The sequence below is a fragment of the Rosa rugosa genome, chromosome 3, assembly GCF_958449725.1.
Source record: "Rosa rugosa chromosome 3, drRosRugo1.1, whole genome shotgun sequence".
Classification (NCBI taxonomy): domain Eukaryota; kingdom Viridiplantae; phylum Streptophyta; class Magnoliopsida; order Rosales; family Rosaceae; genus Rosa; species Rosa rugosa.
This window is the reverse complement of record NC_084822.1, coordinates 16101945-16122286: the sequence shown is the minus strand read 5'-3', so window position 1 is coordinate 16122286 and position 20342 is coordinate 16101945. Positions and strand designations below refer to the sequence as shown.

General features: G+C 39.3%; 1 protein-coding gene across 1 annotated transcript; it reads right to left on the bottom strand.

Annotated features, from left to right (window-relative positions):
* Positions 1-696: 696 nt before the first annotated feature.
* LOC133735990 (laccase-11-like) lies at positions 697-3273 on the bottom strand. The gene is made up of 6 exons (XM_062163426.1): positions 3130-3273; positions 2892-3043; positions 2532-2776; positions 2272-2400; positions 1172-2095; positions 697-1048 (listed from the first exon to the last, which is right to left on the bottom strand). Exons 1-6 carry the CDS (start codon positions 3235-3237, stop codon positions 918-920), a joined length of 1689 nt encoding a protein of 562 aa, XP_062019410.1. The 5' UTR covers positions 3238-3273; the 3' UTR covers positions 697-917.
* Between the last annotated feature and the right edge of the window lie 17069 nt (positions 3274-20342).

Here is a 20342-nt window from a genome sequence, read left to right as displayed (position 1 = left end):
TGGGGTGGGATTAGAGGGTTGAAACAACTGAATTAACCCACCTTGATCTTCCTTCAGTATCCTTTAATGGGCATTTGAAAAAAAATTACAAATCGAGCTTCCAAATAGACCACAACCTCCCTTGAGAAAAAAAAATAGACCTCAAAACTCCCTCTTAAGTTGAAAGAATAAGCTGTTCTGTGTCCCATATCAGAGAAATGCAATGCGTTCTCTAGTTTAAATAGTGGAAACGAGCTTCAAACTGCGCCGAGCTTGGCGTTTTCACGCGACCTTATGACCCATGTGGGGGCATCAAAGTGTTGGGACTTTGGTTCTGGGCTTCGTGGTTCCTAGAGAGGAGGGCAATGCTTGAGGCTGGTTTCACAGAACAGCAATCACCTCCCTCTCTTTGCAGTGGAAGCATAACAGGTACGGATCCACCGTGGCCCGCTAGGCTTTCCCATCTGAACCAACACTTTTTTATTTTCTGTCATTTTAGACAGCTATTTGTTTGTGGTTTATTGTTAGATGGAAATTAGTGTGTTTTGTTTTGAGTTGTGAGGTGGTTGATGAGAAAATGAGGGGTTCAGAGTTTTGAGTTGTTAACAATCATTTTGTCTTACAGTGAACTTTTAGAATCATATATGTTTATGTTACGACCAGCAATACAGAGTATTTACTTGGCGAATGCACCTTAGTATCAAGTCATTTCTGCTCTGCTAATTTGTTGCAGAAAAGAGGGATTAATTTAGCATTTTACAGTCTCTGATACAGAGTACAGTTTTTATTGGTCTCGTCAATCACGAGTTCTTTTGAATGAATGTTTGCACAACTCTGCATTTTGGAGATGTTTGCTACATTGTCAGCCAGATAGCCACAAATAAGAGTCTTTGTTCCCTGGGAAAATCCATTATGATTTATGTGGCCGGTATAAGGAACTAACAAGGTGGAAGGTCTGCAGGTGGAGGCAACACAGATTTATCTGAGCCTTTCCCATTTTCTACCACAAATGCCATCTTCAAACCCCAGCTAGTATGCAGCTCCAAGTGACAGTGCATGAACCACACACCTATACATTAGCAGATATTGTTCATTGGGTCAGTAATGATTAGTTCAATTAGTTTTCTAATGTTTGTAGCTTTGAGATTTGAAGTTTAAGGCAGCATGCTATTTGGTTATATGATGTATTTACCTGGATTGTCAGCCCTGAATCTTATGGCAGCCCAACCACCGGTGGGAACCCCAACTGTGTTTCTTTCAGGAGGATCCACCAAGTTAAACTTAGCCGGGTCCTTCTTGGGGTCAAAGTTCCCAACTCCAGTCCCAACAATGAAAAAGTTGTAACCATGAAGGTGGAATGGATGGGATTCCACAGTGAGCAGATTGGTATCTTGTAGCACCAACTCTACTGTCGAGTTAAAGGTGATCTTGCTTAGCCGGGTGCCTAGTTTGGTTCCAAGGTTGGCAGTGAGTGGTGCACCTGTATAATTGAAAGGTGTTGGAGGACGGTCAGGGAAGTCCGTGGTAAATACCCCCTTGGTGTTGAAGTAATGAGCTTGAAGCAGCCCGATTTGGGGCATCACGAAAGTGATGTTGTTCAAAGAAGCCGTGAGCTGTGTTCCATTTAGGCAAGTAGTGCATTGGTTGATTCCCAAACCAATTGTGTAGAAAAGCTGTCTATCGACTTTAAGAGGTACATTTGCTGGGTACTTTGCTGTGTTTAGGCTTCTCAGCTTCCCATTGTAGCTCAGCGCAAAAGCTGTGTCATTGAGTGCTGGAAGTTGGGAAAGGACTGGCTGCACAGAATTGGGGATGCCTTTATATTGCAGGATTGCAGTGGCAGTCTTATTGTCTATGGAAAGAGGTGCATCCATGAATGGCCTTGCAGCCATGAAGTATCTGCTAGGGACATTATTTGCCTGAACAAGAACATTTGTGGTCTGGCCTGGTGCAATTAATATTGCTTGAGATGTAAATGGTTTGGTATAGACTGCATCAACTTCTACCACTGTCAAGTTATGGCCAGCGATTGCGAAGAATAGCTCGTCATTGAGTGCAGCATTGATGATCCGTAGTAGGTAAGTCTTTCCTTGTTCAACCACCATTGCAAAGGTATCTGAGATGGCAAAAACGAGAAATGAGAATGCAAAATGAAATTTTGCAGGTCTAAACAGTCACTGTAAAAAGATGTCAATTTCATATTTCCAATCTATAATAATTGATTGTCTGCATTCTTGTTGAATGCTTGGCCCAGATTTGCAGTGGTAATATAGCATGGATGGCTTGACTTACGTTTTTCAGAACACGGAAAGAGCGGCCCTGGCTTCCCATTAATGGTATGTGCGTCTGACATATTCGGAGGCAATCCCAGTCTGTTCCCTTGTTTAACAACCTCTTCAACATCGTTATTCCACCATTCTCCTATACCATTTACAAAAGAACATTACAATGCAATTAGATATATTGGCATTTATCTACTAGTATACAAGAAAAAGGTGCAAGGCACTTATGAGAGATTGATAGCTAACAAGAAGTCAAAAACTCAAACTCACCTAAGATAAGATTAGTTTCGCTGTAAGGCTGAGGAAAAGGAAAGCCAGTCCCTTGTTTGGGCAGAATGACAATAGCTCCATAGACAGTGGCTCTTAGCCAAAAGATGTGAGCATGCCACCATAGAGTTCCTCTTTGCCCTGTGATTGTCATATTGTAGGTGTAACTGTTTCCTGTGTTGATGGGACATTGTGTTATATAAGCAGGTCCATCTGCCCACCCATTTCTATATTGCTTTAGACCATGCCTGGAAAATAAATCCACCAAATATTTCATTACTAACAAAGGTTGTGTTCATATATGCAATCCTATCATTATGATAGTATCATAATACCTTATGCCTTAACACTGAAAAGTCTTACCAATGAATTGACATGTTATATTGTGCATGGTTGGTAACATTAACTAAAATTGTGTCGCCTTCTCTAGCATAGATTGTTGGTCCAGGGAACATCCCATTTACTGTAACAGTTGGCTTAGAATGGCACAACCTGCTCACATTCTTCACTTGAATCTGCAAATAAATGAAATGCATGTAAGGTTTTGTTAAATTCCAAGCAAAAGCAGTAGAGGAAGCCCAGGTGTTCCTGAAGCACTCACATCGAACTGGTAGGTCTTCAATGCAGCTTTGGCTGGAATAAAAAAGAACCAAACTAAGCATGAGAAGAGAAGTACGGAAGCCCAGCAGAAGTTGTTGCGTTTTGCCATTCTTGAAGCCAATTGTACTTGATTGTATGTAATGTCAAATATGTTTGCTGGTGTGACATATTGGTCAAGGTCTAGTGATTTTATAGGGCTGGGAAGAATATAAAACGTTAACATACTATCAGTTTGTTAGATGGAGGTGGTGCTATCAACAGTAGGTAGAAATTACAGAGGTTGCATACGAAAGCTTGCAAGCAAAATCCTCATTACTGAGATAGGGACTTAAAAGGGTATTAAGCTAGCTTGAATAGGGGAAGAGAAGAACTTAATATTTATTCTGGATTTTTTTTTTTAAAGTTTATTCTGGATTGTTTAAAATAATATAGGTATAAGCTTAAGAGAGCTACGTGAAGTTAAAAATTGTACAGCTAATCTCAACTTTATCGTTAAGTTAAAGGAGAAAATTTTTTGTGTGCTCCCGTGTAAGCATTGAAAAATTGGCTATGAGGTTTTCAATTATTATTTTGCAAAAAAAAATTCCTACTCGTCTCTCTCTCTATCTCTCTGTTAATTTTTTTTTTATATTTATTTTTCCTCCATTTCAGGGACATGCCACATGATTCATCTCAATTTTCTCAAAAGGTCTATTACATCCTAAAACAAGCTTAAGATTCAGCTGATAATCTGCGAATTGAAAAAAACAAATAGGTACTTTTTGATGATTTGCTAGTAGTTCAATATCTTGTACTACAAGCAATGCTGAAAAATTCTTATTGAAAACAGAGGAGGTAGAGACCTACAGAAAACTGATGAAACTTTTTCAGACCCCTGCTGAAGTTATGAAAATGTTCAAGGCCATTGATGGTTCAACCAACAAAATGGTTTGTTTGATCTCGTAGCTAGCTAGTACCTTACATTGGAATCAATTTTACATCCATATAGTTTGTACGTAGTTTACAGTTATATTTTACAAATCTATGTAGTTCACCATTAGTAATAATCATCATCAGTTATCTCATAACCATGAAAAGTAAGCAATAGCAGGACCTTGCTTCTAAGTGTTGTGATTATAGGCTTCGCATGAGCCATGAGAGAACCTATGATATATTGGTGTAGTTTACAATTAAAAGATTTATATGAGTCATGTCCAGGTTTTTTTTTTCTCCTCTAGTTTTAGTTTTATGTATTTTTTGTTTCACCTTTTCTTCTCTACTATCCGTATTTGTTTAATATCTTTCTTGAACTTGGAATATGTTTCTTTTGTTAGTAACCCATGCCTCTTTAGGAGTTTAGGTAGTACTGAAATCATAACGCTTTGCGGAAGAGCTGAGGACATATGATAATATTGGTGAGACTAATGGCCATACTCAAGGGCACAGTAATGGCTCAAACATGATGGAACTCTCTGACATTGTCCTAGATGATGTGCTCGACTCATTCAAGAATGTTGACCATGTCTCCAGCTCGATCAATCTTGATGATGGTCCACAGCCAAGATGCTTTGGATGAGATGTCCAGTAATGAAGTCGAAGAGAGCACTAGAGCTAGTTCTGAAGCTAACGGCAACATTAATGTTGTACAACCCAATCTTAATGAAGCCCGATTTGATGATAGCCTCCACAAGCAGCGGTATGCAGCAAATGACCAAGAGGCGAAACTTGATGAGAGTGATACTCAAGGGATGCCTGATGACTTCGACATGTATTACTTTGAGGAGTTAGCCTTACCAAGTTATGAGAAGTCCAACTTGACCAGGCAATTATTCAAAAAAAAAAACAACAACTTGATCAGGCAATTTTTCCACATATATGGATTCATCATCATATCGCTTGCAGTGGTCAACTAATTAATAAAGTTGAAGGTAACAATGACGAGTTCTTTCCGGTGTCAACTATAGCTTAATAAACATGTAATGTCCCTGTGATGAACCAAAATCTCAAGTGCACTGTGATGATGTTATGCACACTTGATAGTGTTTGTTGTAATTCTGTTACTTCTAAATTTGGAGATGTGCGGTTGCTTCCTCCACACTCATTGGAGTGATAACCTGCGTGCCTGCAGCTTTCTTTGAGTCACTCATCCCATGAGCCCAACCCTCTTTATAATTAGGAATACAAGTAGATTTGCATTCCTAATTGGACTCGAAGTATACATTAACCAAGAAAACCTCTCATTGTAGCATCTCCTACTAATTCTAAGTGGGAGTAGGAAGCTAGCTTTCCAAGTCTCGAAAGGATTCTACAGAACTCTCTCTCTCTCTCTCTCTCTCTCTCTCTCTCACTACTCCACATGAGGTCATGTGATGAATTGTTTCAAATCTATAAACCATTTGCAAGTGTTCATTTTTTTTTTCAGGACACTGAATGTTGTGAGATTAAGTTCTTGCATTCTCAATGGCCGCAGATGCAACTTGAGCTGGTAAGCTAGCTATAGCATATATCTCACTTGTGATGTAGTTTCCCTTTATAAACAAGGAAAAATCAAATGGAACAGTCAACAGTGTCACCTTCTAATTCAAAAACATGCTTATGACCGATATTCTGTACCCTATCAGCAATTATCTAGGTTCATTGACTTAATTGGATTTGAAAGATAGGCTGATATTTGTTAAGATCGAGTTAGCGATCTTCCTTGCTCTTTTTCTAAAGTCGTAGTCAGTTGATGTAAGCTCCTTGCTCTGGCATCAATGGAAACTTTGCTCTCAGTAAGTCTCTGCTTGGCCAATTCAGCTATCTTCATGGAGTCTGGTATGTGCACATTTGATCAATGCGCATCTCTAATTCAATTACAGTATTTATAAATATGGATTGAAGATGTTGTGCTTATAGAACTGTTTTGTATCTGAATCGATGATCTTTCATAAAGCCGTTCAGCCCTCAAGGGTTTTCATTGGTCTAGATATATAGTATGTTCAACTAGCTAGTTTATCAGAAATTTTGGTGTTAAGGAACAATACAGAGTGACACATGCATGAGTTAGTTTTGTAATCTTATGTATCAATCCTTAATATTCGACAAATGTGTAAGGGATTAACCAACAATAGTTATAGACTGTCTTGAGCTTGCAAAGAAGCATCAAAGTCAAACTTCATAGCTGAAAGAGGGCAGCAAGGTGAATTCCGATCCCACATCACTAATGTTAAAGAGGATGGGCTGTTTATATAAAGAAAACAAGGTACATACATCGCCGAGCTTGGTCACGCGAGCTTATGACCCAAGTGGGGGCATCAGAGTGTTGGGACTTTGGTGCAGCATTAGCGGGTCGGGTTCGGAATGGCTGTATTCTGACCCGCCCGTTCCAAGTAAGGAGTTGTGCTATGCGGCTTGGGCGAAGGCTCTGGGCCTCATGGTTCCTAGAGAGGAGGGCAATGCGTGAGGCTGGTTTCACAGAGCAGCGATCACCTCCCTCTCTTTGCAGTGGAAGGATAACGGGTCGGTGCCTTCCGGATCCACCATGGCCCGCTAGGCTGTCCCATTCGAACCAACACTTTTTTTTATGTTGCAATAGGGATGTCAGTTTGAAAGTTCAGATGCATTTCTTTGTATCTCGTGTTGTCCTCAATCACTTATTTAATATTTTGAACTACACCCAAGTGGTGCACAAAGTTAATTTGCTCTCCAGTTTGTTTGTTTTTTCTTATTCCTTTACTTTCTATATATTTTGATAAATGTTGTATATGCTCTCCAGTTTGTTTGTTTTGTAATTGGGCTCATATTAGCAGCTGGCTTTTCATGCTATTGTTGTTCTTAGCAGAATGAGGATTCAGTAAACTAGGTGTATCATATGATCCAGCAGTGCATTATTCCAGTAACGAAGTCAAAGAGAGCAGCCCTTCTGCTGAAGATAAGGGCATCATTGTTGATGGTCAGCCTGATCTCAACGATAATGAAGCTGACTTGATAGATTTCTCATTCTTGGACAACAGTCTGTATCAGAATGGTGCTAAATATGAAGAGAGGGCATTTGATGATACTCATAATCCAGGTGAGTTGTACTTTATGGACCTCATCAACTTTGAAAAAAGTTATGATCATGTGGTTAACAATATCCAGCTTGATGGTGGTTTATGTAATTGTTGAATATCCATATCCATGCTTGTTGAAGGGAACAGTGCTGAAGCTAAGAACAAAGATGCTGTTGTAAAACTAACATAGAAAGTGTTTCAGAAAATGGAGAGAGCTTTGCTTCTAAGAACTTGAGAGAGAGAGAGTTTAGATGCAGATAATAAGTGTAGTATTTTCTGTTTTTCTCCTCATAACATGGATGAGAAATGGACTACATATAGTGGAAGATAGGGAACATGTAGCCTAAAGTCCTCCATAAAACAAGGACCCCTAAAGTCCTCCATAAAACAAGGATTCCTAAAGTCATCCATAAAACATGGAAAGGGTAAGCCTATAACAACATAATGATTTACCCTATATCTATTTACATGATATAGCCATAATGATTTACAACACTCCCCCTTGGATATTTCATGTCAATAGTGTTGCATGGGTTGTGCGCTTCTAAGTTGTCTCATCAAAAACCTTGCCAAGTAATAAAAACCCTGTGGGAAAAAAACAACCTTGGTCGAAGGAGAAAAAGAGCACAACGCGTATGAGTGTGGAGTAGTAATATCACAGCTTCGGAGATAAGTGGAGTCTTCTTATTAGCATCATAAGTAGGTAGTATGTCTACGAGAGGGATGTATTTAGATTTGCTACACCAAAACCTTGCCCGGTAAACCCAGTGGGAGAAACCCGTGGTCGAAGGGAAAAGATGAGCAAATGCATATATGTCAAATCAAAGCATCTTCAGGATGTAGTATAAGTGGGGTGACCATTCTAAAGATGTGCCTCGTTAAAACCTTGCCAGGTAACAAAACCCAGTGGGACAAAATAACCCTGGACGAAGGACGAAAAGAGTACACGATGGTCAAGTGTATATGCTTCGGGATACTCCCCCTGATTTCGACTCCCCCTAAAAATTACATGTTAGGTAATTCAGATAGTTTACGTAGACCAATACCTTGAACATGCTTCTGGAATGTAGACTTTGGTAGTGACTTGGTAAAGAGGTCTGCACGATTATCTTCAGATCGAATCTGCTTGACTTCAATCTTCTGATGCTCCTGTTGTTGCTGATTGAAGAAGAACTTCGGTGCAATATGTTTGGTGTTGTCTCCTTTGATGAAACCCGTCTTCATCTGCTCTATGTAAGCAGCATTATCCTCGTAGATAATGGTTGGTTCATCAGTGGTGGAATGCAGTCCACATGTGCTTCGAACATGCTTTGTAACGGCTCTTAGCCATGTACATTCACATACTGCTTCTTGAAGAGCTAGTATCTCAGCATGATTCGAAGAGGTAGCAACAAGTGTCTATTTCGTAGACCTCCAAGAAATTGCAGTATTCCCAATGGTAAAGACATAGCCAGTTTGGGAACGTGCCTTGTGCGGGTCTGATAGATAGTCTATATCAGCATATCCAACAAGGCGAGCATCATTCTGAGGATCAAGGGGGTTTGATCCATTCCTTGATGCGTAGGGATAGAATAAGCCCATATCCGTTGTATCTCTAAGGTAGCAGAAAAATGTCTTTCATGCCATTCCAGTGGCGGCGTGTTGGCGCAGAGCTATATCTAGCTAACAAGTTCACATCGAATGAGATGTCCTATCTAGGGCATTGAGCCAAGTACAATAATGCGCCTATTGCACTTAGATATGAGACTTCTGGTACCAATATCTCTTCGTTATCATCTGCAGGACGATACGGTTCTCTCTAGACTTCAGACGACCATGGGTGTGCTTGCTTTTATCCTCATTAAAGCATCTTAACATCTTCTGGATGTAATTTGGTTGATGGACCAAAATTTCATCTGCACTGTGCTCGGGCTCCAGGTCGAGACAATAATTTGTTCTCCCAAGGCCTTTCATCTCAAATTCCAACTTCAGGTGCTTTGCGGTTTCCTTGATCTCTTCAGGAGTATCGATCAAATTCATGTCATTGACATAGACCGCCACAATTCTAAACTAGGAACTTGTTTCCTTAATAAACACGCATGGGCATAGTTTATTATTCACATATCCCATCCTGATTAAATATTCACTTAGACGGTTATACCACCTCCGTCTGGATTGTTTCAATCCATAAAGTGAACGCCTCAAAACTAATGGAGAGCGTGTTCCGTGGTCTAGAACTATTTGCATCGGGTATATTAAGTTCTTCAGGAACTTTCAGGTATATTTCTGTATTATGATCCCCCTAGAGATAAGTTATGACCACATTCATAAGCTGCATATTCAGTTTTTCGGAAACTACCAAATTGATAAGGTAGTGGAACGTTATGACGTTCATTACGGGAGAATACGCGTCCTCGTAATCAATCACAGGGCGTTGAGAAAATTCTTGCGCCACTAGACGAGCTTTGTGTATCACAATCTCATTTTTCTCATTACGCTTCCTTATAAATACCCATTTAAATTCTACAGGTTTAACATGGGGAGGTGTAGGAACAACAGGTCCAAAACACCTTTCTCTTTGTCAAGGAATCTAATTTGACCTGGATTGCTTCTTTCCATTTTGGCCAGTCGTCTCTACGTTGACATTATCAACGGAGCGAGGTTCGATGTCATCGCTAGTTATAATTTCGGTAGCTACCGCGAATACAAATATATCATCGATGATAATCTCATTTCGATTCCAAATCTCACTTAAGCATGCATAATTTATCGAGATTTCTCTATTCTCGAGAGTGGGTTCAAACGTTGGAGCGTCCCCCAACGTTGTCTTTTCTAGGACGGACCCATAATCTGGAATTATCTCGTGAGATGGATCAGTTGAGATCGCGATGTCTAGTGGATTCGTTTGTGCTGGTTTTACCCTCTTCCGGGGATAGGAATCCTTCGAACCTAGTGGTCTACCTTGCTTCTGGGCAGGGACATGTGACTGGTTAGCCGCCATGGTCGTACCTCGTCCATCCGGGACAACGCGTCCTACAGGGACATCTATTCTTGCAGGCACATTTGCAGCAGGTATATGTGATCTCGTCACTTTAGCTAGATCAGAGAAAGCGTCTGGCATATTTTGGGCTACACTTTGTAGATCTAGAATTCTCCGCACTTCACTATCGCATTGTGCGGTTCGGGGATCGAGATGAGACATAGTGGGGACATTCCACGTCAATTCACGTCGTTCATCAGGAACGGTAACGTTCTTATCTCCCCCTAACGGCGGGAAGACTGTCTCATCAAAGTGACAATCTGTAAACTCTCCGGCATTATCAGGTCTTATGGACTTTATGGGATAATCCGAGTGGTGATCCACAATTTCATGATCTGGGCGAGAGTTTAGCAAAAGCAGCATTTTCTTGTGGACAATAGTGTAACATGTGATCACTTTGTCGATACATCAACCACAACCATGAAATATTTAAATTGTCCGCATGGTGGTTGGAAAGGTCCACATATTTTCCTTGCATTCTGTGCAGAAAAATGGTGTGTGTATATACTAGTCTTTGCACATGATGGTCTAGAGTTTAACATTCCTAACGAGCAAGTTTGGCGTAATGTGTTACTAAACACAGGACCCTTATTCAGAAGGGGATGCCCGTGTGATAAGTTGAGGATACGGTGCATCATACTTTGACCTGGGTGTCCCAAATGGTCATGCCATAGCAAGTAGTTGCTCGAATTGGTTAGCTTCTGGCTAACAAATTTCAATTTCTCCAATATACGCTTCTGGCCGCACATTCAGAGGTTATGCAAAGATATTACACTCATTTTTCTTAGGGGTTTCAACGTGATAAATGTTGGTTCGAATATCCTTAATACTCAATAACGTTCTTCTGGAACGTGGAGAATATAAGGCCTCATTAATGGTAAATTCAGTACCATTGGACAACATAAAGTGGGCTTTGCCATAGCCCTCTATCAGGTTGGATTGGCCTGATATGGTTGTCACAGAGGTATGCATGGGCAATAAGTTTGAAACATATCTCCGATCTCGGAGTATGGTGTGCGTAATAGCACTTTTAACCGGACAACAAACTTCCCCACAGAATATGCCTATTCATTTATTTAATTCAATGGATCACATGTATGAATAAGTTTATTGAATTAAATATATTCGAACATAACCACATTTCTATAATCCAAAATAATTGAAAACATAAATCACCAAAATCCGAAGATGTTTCATTCATTAAGATGAAATAGATATGGCACAAGGGGCCAATTATACCCATGTCTTCGAGTTCTAATCCTCGGTATGTTCAGTAACTGCCTGAAAATCCATGATCTCTAGTGTGGAATCGATAGAAAATGACCCTTTAATAAAGTTGGTATTTCGAGTTCTGCGACTGGCGTAATACTCATCTACTGCTTAGGCTATCGCACAACAGGTGCGGGACCAGCAGTCAATTCCTCCACATTGATAACAAAGATCATGCTGATCGATTCTGGTGGCAGTGGGCCGGACCAGTGTTCCTTTCAACTTGGGCTTGCTGAGTTATGGCATCATGGTTCCTACCACGTGGGCCTTGGCCACGTGGAGCCTGATTACATGACCTCTTGGGCTTTGGCCAAGTGGCAGACGGTCATATGGGCTAATTTCGTTCTGCCAATCATGTCTTGCTTCAAGCAAGAAAATGGTCATTTGATGGTGAAAGTGCTCTTCTAGAGCGACCCAAAGAATCTGTGTATCCTCTTCATCGGATACTCAACTTGGAGTGTTTTCTCCATATGTTTCCTTTGAAAATTATGGCACTCATATTAAAAGCCTCAATGACGACATTGTTAGCATTGATTGTTGATCTCATCTTCTTTGCAGTTAGATGAATTATCACATCTTGAACCACTTTAGATAGTTTCTTCCGGAAACCTCCAAAGAAACAAAGTCAAGTTTGTTGAGATTTGGTATTTCTTACAGGAAAGGAACAAATAATCTTAGTGCTTTGGGTAATATCGTCCATAAGCAACTAATAGGAACTTCAGGTTCTATAACATGGTATGAAAAATCGGATTAAACATGTAAAATCTACTGGTTTTATCATGTGTGGTGAATTTATGAAGGAAACTTCAAGTTTCTTAAATGACATTATCGAAACTACAAGTTCGATATGTGTATGAACTACTGGTTCATTTAGAACTTCTAGTTCATTAGGTACCTGCATTTTCTACACATATATTCTAGTGCGAAAATTTAGACAAGTAACACAATAATATTGAATAGAGCAAATTGAAATAATATCTCACAAATTGAATAAATGGAAATCACAAATCAATTGAGATATTAATTGCATGCTAGTAATATAACATATTAATTGTCACACAATTATGTGAATAAATGCTTCTGGCAATTAATTACACATATGAAATATGGTGAATTTATTTACAATAGCCATAATGACATGTACATTGTCTGGGTTCAAATCTCAGTAGAATCAAATCATTTTTCCTTTTATTTGATTCTGCTGGACCAAAGGAATGGGCTTGATAGTGAAGCCTATCGGGCTTAGTCTGCGGGCTTGTGACCCGGCCTTTCATGCGTAATTTAAATGGTGTGTGAGGCCTGCTGGGCTGCTAGGTCCCGCAGAGGGAGAGTGGGCCTGCTGGGCTCAAGCTGGTCTGCCAAGGAATGAAAAGTTATTACTCAACCCTTTTGGTAACTCCAATTAAATACGACCAGGTAAGAGTATGAGGTTTGGGTGGAGCGAGGCTCTCTTAAGTACACAGCCTCATTGTATCTTGCCTAGACATCACATCGAATTGGGTGAGCCTACTTGGAAAGATTCATAATATTTCAGTGTTGTCAAAACTACAGGTTCGATACTATAGTTGAACTTCTGGTTCAATATTTATGTATGAAATTTTGGTTCAATGTTTATGTGTGTGAACTTCCGGTTCGTTAAGTACCTGCATTCCGCACATATATATTCTAATGCAAAGAATTTAAGCGGGTAAAATATTTAAATTTAATATGAGCAGGTAACACCACAAAACATTATCATAATAAATAATGAAGGAAAGATGTATCATTATCACAAAGTCCAAACAAGTATTTATAGATATTTGTCACAATATACATGAATTAATAGCTAAATTAAAAAGCTATTGATTTTCCTTTTACTCATTCCATTATGCCAATTATAGTGCAAGAGAAATAAGTGTCTCTCATAGATGATTAAGTTAAACTAGATGCTTCAATAAAAGTCATAAATCGTGATTGCAGCTTCTACTGAATAGCAGTCGAAAAACAAACCAAAATCCCAACCAAAACAACCCAGAAAAATATGAAAAATTATAGAGATGCAGTAAACACACAGAGGCTCTAGCATACAAAATTTGGTGAATTTTGGAGTTGAATTACTATTTTAAATAAATACAGGAACACAGAGGACAGAAGGTAAACTGCAACAGTAAAATCTGTTTTTGCTTGGAAAAACATACTTGGTTGTAGAGCTGGTAGATTGATGTTGATTGAATGATGAACCTCTTCTTTTCTGCAACCCAAGAGTTATTCACCTCTTCTCTTGTCGATCGGCAATCCGAATCCTAGAGCTAGTCGTGCTGATAACGTGTTGTAAAACTAACATAGAAAGTGTTTCAGAAAATGGAGAGAGCTTTGCTTCTAAGAACTTGAGAGAGAGAGAGAGTTTAGATGCAGATAATAAGTGTAGTATTTTCTGTTTTTCTCCTCATAACATGGATGAGAAATGGACTACATATAGTGGAAGATAGGGAACATGTAGCCTAAAGTCCTCCATAAAACAAGGACCCCTAAAGTCCTCCATAAAACAAGGATTCCTAAAGTCATCCATAAAACATGGAAAGGGTAAGCCTATAACAACATAATGATTTACCCTATATCTATTTACATGATATAGCCATAATGATTTACAACAGATGCAAGTTTGATATTAAAGAACTTACGTGATGTGGTCGATCAAAATGCCATTGTCTTTTTTTTTAGTGTCTGTTACCCTTCGTAGTTACTTCTAATACAGTTTTAACTTCTTTTATCTGTAATTGAGAAAACTGACAGATGGAAATATTGAATAACAATACAAATCTGGTAATTTTTAAATTATGTAACAAAGCTGATGATTTTATGAAAACCATTCATTTTCCCCTCTGGGATCTCTAAACCCTTCTCTCCGAATATTGGTTTGTAGGATGGTTGGTGTTGATAGCAAGAGCTACACTATAGTTGTGGTTGGTTTCAAATCAAACTCTCTTAGCATTCTAATTGCCATAAATTTAACTAATGACCAAAGCCTTGGGTTATATATACATAAATATGAGTTTCTTGCCGAAGGTCACTACTCACTGCTGTTATTTTAATATACTCAAGACTTCTCCGTTAATCCGTTTTGGAATTAGACCAGTATTCGTTCACGATATCATTCCACTGTTTACAGATTACAAACGTACAATCCATGTAGATCAAAATATCAAATACAGAACACTAAGGTCTTGAGTAACCAAATTGCAGTATGTCTTTTAATGTCTTAAATTTGAATCAGAAAAGGGGATGGGCGGTGGGTTCCCAGTTGTGATGGCCCCCTTTCCTTCGGGAATGTGAGAGGGTGCAGATGAGCTAATATCACCTAATTCTCTATTTATTTAAAAAAAGAAAAGGGGATTATGTAATCTTACCATTTTTTGCTGTATGTCTCATCTGATAGTTAACATTAAGGTCACTATCGAGTGTGGAGTATATTGATAAGAGGGTTTGTTTACTTCTGTATGTCCTTGATTTCTTCCCCATTTCTGTTTGTAAATGGTCTTGAACATGAGAATCCAACATATTTCGCAGTTCATCTGGAAAGAAGAATGTTGCCACTTGCCACATACAGAAACTATATGTCACTTCTTCCGTTTGATTAAAAAAGAAGAAGAAAAACACTATATATGTTGAAGGAAGTCGACATCATGTGTGCCTCTTCAAACTAGGGTTTAGTCTTAGAGTTGTAATAAGAGAAGGTTCTAGATTTCCTAATTATGTTCGGATTCTATTACCTAATTTTGTGTACTTTGTAAATCCCTATATATAGGGCTCCTATTATCAATAATACTACTACAATTGTCCCATCAATTCTCTTTGCAAATCATATTTTCCTTAAACACGTTATCAGCACGAGCCCTAACCCTAGCCCTAAAAACCAAAACACTAAAACTCTCCTCACCAAAAATCTGCCGCAAGTTCCTAGCCCTAGCTAGCCATACCTTGCGCTGCCCCCGCAGCCCCTGCGCACCCGTGTACCGTCGCTGCCGCTGACTGCCGCCGCTACTTGCTACTGCTGCAGTTTCCTACTACTGCTGCTGCTGTTTTCTGCCGCTACTGTTGTTGCTGCTGCTGTTGCTGTTTTACTGCTGCTGCTGCCCTATTGTTGCTGCTGCCCTACTTGATTGCTGCTGCTACAACACGCCTGCCCCAACACGCGCATGTTCTCAAGCCCCGAATCATCAAGTAAGTTTTTGTGATTAAAGTTCTTGCTTTCTTGTCTTTTAAATTTCTTTATTTGCTGCAGGATTTGCAATATACGAACATGGGTTCGATTATTTAATAAGCGGAATTGTGGGGATTCACGCTAAACGAACTAAGAGCGTTCGTAATCAATGAACTAAGAGTGTTCATAATATTCGAACTAAGAGCGTTCGTAATCAATGAACTAAGAGTGTTCATAATATTCGAATTAAGAGTGTTCATAATATTCGAACTAAGAGCATCCGCAAGCATCAAATTGTGACCATATTAAATATCATTGTTTGGTCTAATCCAAATATTCTTGGAAATTGATTTCTTGGTAGCATAGCTCGGAAATCTTATTATTATTAGTTTTCGTGAAAGTTTAGCTCCGAAACTAATTCGTTCTTGTTTCACCCTTTTTCAGGATGTCAAACTCGAACATACTCGATTTTGTTCCATTGGATTATGCAGGCAAAAGATACCTAATGTGGGCTCAAGATGTTGAGCTCCACCTTATTGCCCGTGACTTATTGTATACAATCCAAGAGCTTTGTCTTAAAGGAACTACTCCAGACCCTCAAACTGAGATCGACAATTCTAGGACACTTGCCCTAATGATGCATCACATGGATAGAGACCTTAGGTTTGAGTTCATGAATGAGGATAGCGCTATAAAGCTATGGCAAGCGCTTCGTGAACGTTATGGCAACGTTCGTGACTCCTCCCTCCGAATTTAGAAGCATAATGGAATGATCTTCGCTTCTCTGACTTTGATACAGTCATACAATTTTATTCGGAAGCTCTCCGCATCACAGGAATGATGCGCTTCTGTGGCAAGACGATCACAGAAGAACATGCAATTGATTGAGAAAACCCTCAATACCTTCCCTGTTTATGCTATGAGGTCCTGTGATTTATTTCGGACTCATATAAATGCAAGACGGATCACAAGCTTTCAACAGCTTATTGAAGCTATGGAAATTGTTGAAAGGAAAGGCAACGAGCTTGTGAGAAGAGAAATTGATAGGCTTCGAGATAGCTATCCAGAGCATCGTCCCATGGCTAGACAAAGTTGCCATAGACGTCATGATCCATATGATCGAAATGCTCATGAAGGTAGTCGCCAAAGGCGACAATCACGCCACCGTAGGGGCCGTGACTTTGAGGGACGAAGGGTTGGAAACCATAGAGCCAACGTTGGCCATGGTCATAATTTTCCAACGCCTCCGGTCCTAGGGACCATGCACATTGCGCCAATGCGCCTCAATCAAGGGAGAATCCTCTTCATGGTGTCTATTTCTGATATGGAACGTCTGATCAATGGACCTGAGTTTGCAATGTACCTAAGAAGGTAGCCGCCTCATGGCGATCATGACATCGAGTTCAAGAAGACTTTAAATCTGGCGATGAAGAAAAAAATGCCGCAGATTTTTATTTAGAATAGTCTTTTATTTCCAAGAATTATGTAATGGCAGTAATGACATTTTGTATTAACTCTTTCTCTCTAGGCTCACCTAATTAAGTATGATGTCTAGGAAAGTAATTGAGATTAGTGGTACTTAAGAGAGCCTCGCTCCACCGACATCTCTTCCTACTTTCCTGGTCATATTTGATAGGCTATTTCTATCCACCTAAATAGATGCACAAAAATTCCTATAACTTAACTCTACAAGAATGTCGAAAATAGTATAGGTAAGTAGGGATCGTTCCCGCAAGAGATTGTGGTCTAATCACTAATCTAAAGACTCAAAACAAAATAAATCCTAAACTGTTCAGTTAGAAAGATCTGACTGGAAGACGACTCTAAACTACTCTAAATGTCACAAAAATTTACAGACAAACTCTAGACATGATAAACTAACTACTGACAAAGTTTGATAATTTTTGAAGGTGTTTTGGTTGACGAACTAATTAAATAAAAACAAAACACTAAATGACTCCGAAAATAAAAAGACTTGATTCAGGGTTTTGAAAATCAAAGATAAAACAAGTTAGAGGAATTGCATCCACCACCAATCAATCAAGAAAACTAATCATGTTCAACCTAATTTCATTTATCTATGGATGAAGATGCTCAATGTGAAGATAGAAATTAGGTTGCGCACCAAACAATGTGAAGATAGAAATTAGGTTCTCATCCAATAGATAAACAAAACTAATTGAAAGTCATAACAAGTTTACAATCATGATTTGGGGCTTCAACAACCCCTAACTAAAGAGTTAGTTTCTCATAGAAAGAAAAACAAAAACAAGCTAAAGAGAAAAATAAGAAGTTGCAGAAGAGAGGAAGAGAGAAGAGAGAAGAGAAGAGAAGAGAAGAGAAGAGAGCTTTTTCAGATTTGCACAGCCCTTTTATATTGCTCCTTGAGTCCTCTTTCATTCCTTTTTGGTTTGTGACTCCTTGAATTGTAGTGAAAGGCAACTTCTTGATTCTCTGTTTGATTTAGGATTCTCCACACTTTTGTCCAATGAGAATTTGCCATATCATCATCAATATTTTCTGAATATTTCCTTAATTTTCTACGTCATCTCCATGGATTGGGCTCTTCGATGCATCAAGGTCACTTGCTAGGGCCAAGACTTCAAGCTTTTCTTTATTTGCACATCTTTCCTCAATATTATCTTCTTTTTGTATATTTTCTCCGAAAAACCTAATAAACATAAAAGTAAATAAATAAAGGGAAAATAGAATAAACTAACAAAGATTAATATAGGGATTAACATTATAAACGTTGCATAAAATGCTCCTATCAATATTTGATTGGAGTAACCGAACAGATTGAGTGACTACAATCTGTCTAAGTTTGATTTCATTTTGGATTAGACTTTGGTTAAAGAAACTTTGATGTAATCATTGACTATTAATAAAATGTGATTCTTTTACTTAATGTCTTGGACATACCTTAATTCGAACTTTATTATTTGAAAGATATAAGAGCCAATGGTTTTCATGTGGAAACACATTGTGAGAATGGACAAGAGTTCATTTGCATCACCTCTAATCACTACGGACATAAACGAGTATTAGAGAAACTTATGTGTCGCTCTAGTGGGTTGTATGCAACCACTATTCAAGTTATTGAATCCAACCATGTCATGAGAGACGACTTATGGGATTTTGATATATATAGGCTTTGGCACGACCGTTTGGGACACCTAGGTCATGATATGATGATCCGTGATACTAAAGACTTCACACAGATATCTCTTCTTCAGAACGAAGAGAAGTAAGAATCAAAAGTCGATTCATAGAGAGCATTGCACCGCCGCCGCGCTGCCGCCATGCACCACCGGCCGGCCAACGCCGGCGCCGTGATCCCCCTGCGGCAAAATCATGGCTTTGACGCCATAAATGGAGACTTGGCTCCTCTCTCTACTTCTCAAAGTAAATTGTGACATTGTGGCTCAACCAAAACCTTCATTGGTTGATTATAAGGCCAATCTTTTGTTCTGTAAAGCCTGTTTTTTTAGGATCACGACCATCCTATGCAAAGGACACTAAAGAAATAATTTCATTCTTACAAAGAATCCAAGGAGATTCTGTGGATCGACTCAACCGACTTGGGGACTGCTTAGATGTTTTATACTGTTGGTTGATATGCGGACACACTGGTCACGTGTCGCACTATCGTTCACTCGTAATGCTGCTTAAGATGAACTCCTAGCCCAAATCATATGGCTACGGGCTCACTACCAGGATCATCCTGTTAAGTCAATTCGACTTGAAAATGCTAGAGAGTTTACATCGAAAATTTTCGATGACTATTGCATATCATTGGGTATTGATATCAAGTATCGTATTCCCATGTACACACACAATTGGTCTCGCGAAAAAGCCACCATTAAACGACTACGATGGTAGCCCGGACATTGGTAATGCGCACCAATATTTCCACTTGGGTTATACAATATCGCATGCAGCTATGCTAATTTGTCTACGACTCATAGCAGCCACTCAACTTTTATTTGCGTTACAGCTAGTGACTGGGTTCGAGTATAATATCTCGTACTTATGCATATTTGAGTGTGCGGTTCATGTACCAATTGCGCCACCACATCGCATCAACATGAATCATTGCAACAAATGCATATATATATATATATATATATATATATTTGTGTTGGACATGAGTCTCCAACTATAAGTCCACTATGTAGAACCCTTGATATGCGATCTCTTTTTTTGCTGGATTTGCGGATTGTCACTTTGATGAGACAGTCTTCCCGTTGTTAGGGGGAAATTAGAATGTCAATGTTCAACAGGAACAACAAGAATTGTCGTGGTCTGTCCCCAAAATGTCTCATCTTGATCCCCTAAAAGTGACGAGATCACATATACCTGCTGCAAACATGTCTGCAATGATTGATGTCCCCACAGGAGGACATGGTGCCACCCAGAGGAGATGGGTACGGCACCACTACCATGGATGGTGGTATGGTGACACCACAAGGTGGCATAATGGCATCATAGGCCATGAGTTCCGCTAGAGAGCATAGGAGACCCATAGGTTTGATGGATTCTCGCCCTAGGAAGAGAGCGAGTTTGGCACAACTTGATCCATTGATCATTGATACTCAAAATCCGTCTCATGAGAATATTCTGGATTGTGGTTATGTCCAAGAGACATCGTTGAGGGACGCCTCAATGTTAGAACCAATTCCTGATAATATAGAGATCTCTACCAACTACACTAGTGTACATGAGGACGTGGAATT

Coding starts and splice junctions, on each gene's coding strand:
- LOC133735990 (XM_062163426.1), bottom strand. CDS start 3,237: ATGGCAAAACGCAACAACTTCTGCTGGGCTTCCGTACTTCTCTTCTCA. Junction 3,044..3,129: donor TGAAGACCTACCAGTTCGAT/GTGAGTGCTTCA, acceptor ATTTATTTGCAG/ATTCAAGTGAAGAATGTGAG. Junction 2,096..2,271: donor CTTTCCGTGTTCTGAAAAAC/GTAAGTCAAGCC, acceptor TTGCCATCTCAG/ATACCTTTGCAATGGTGGTT.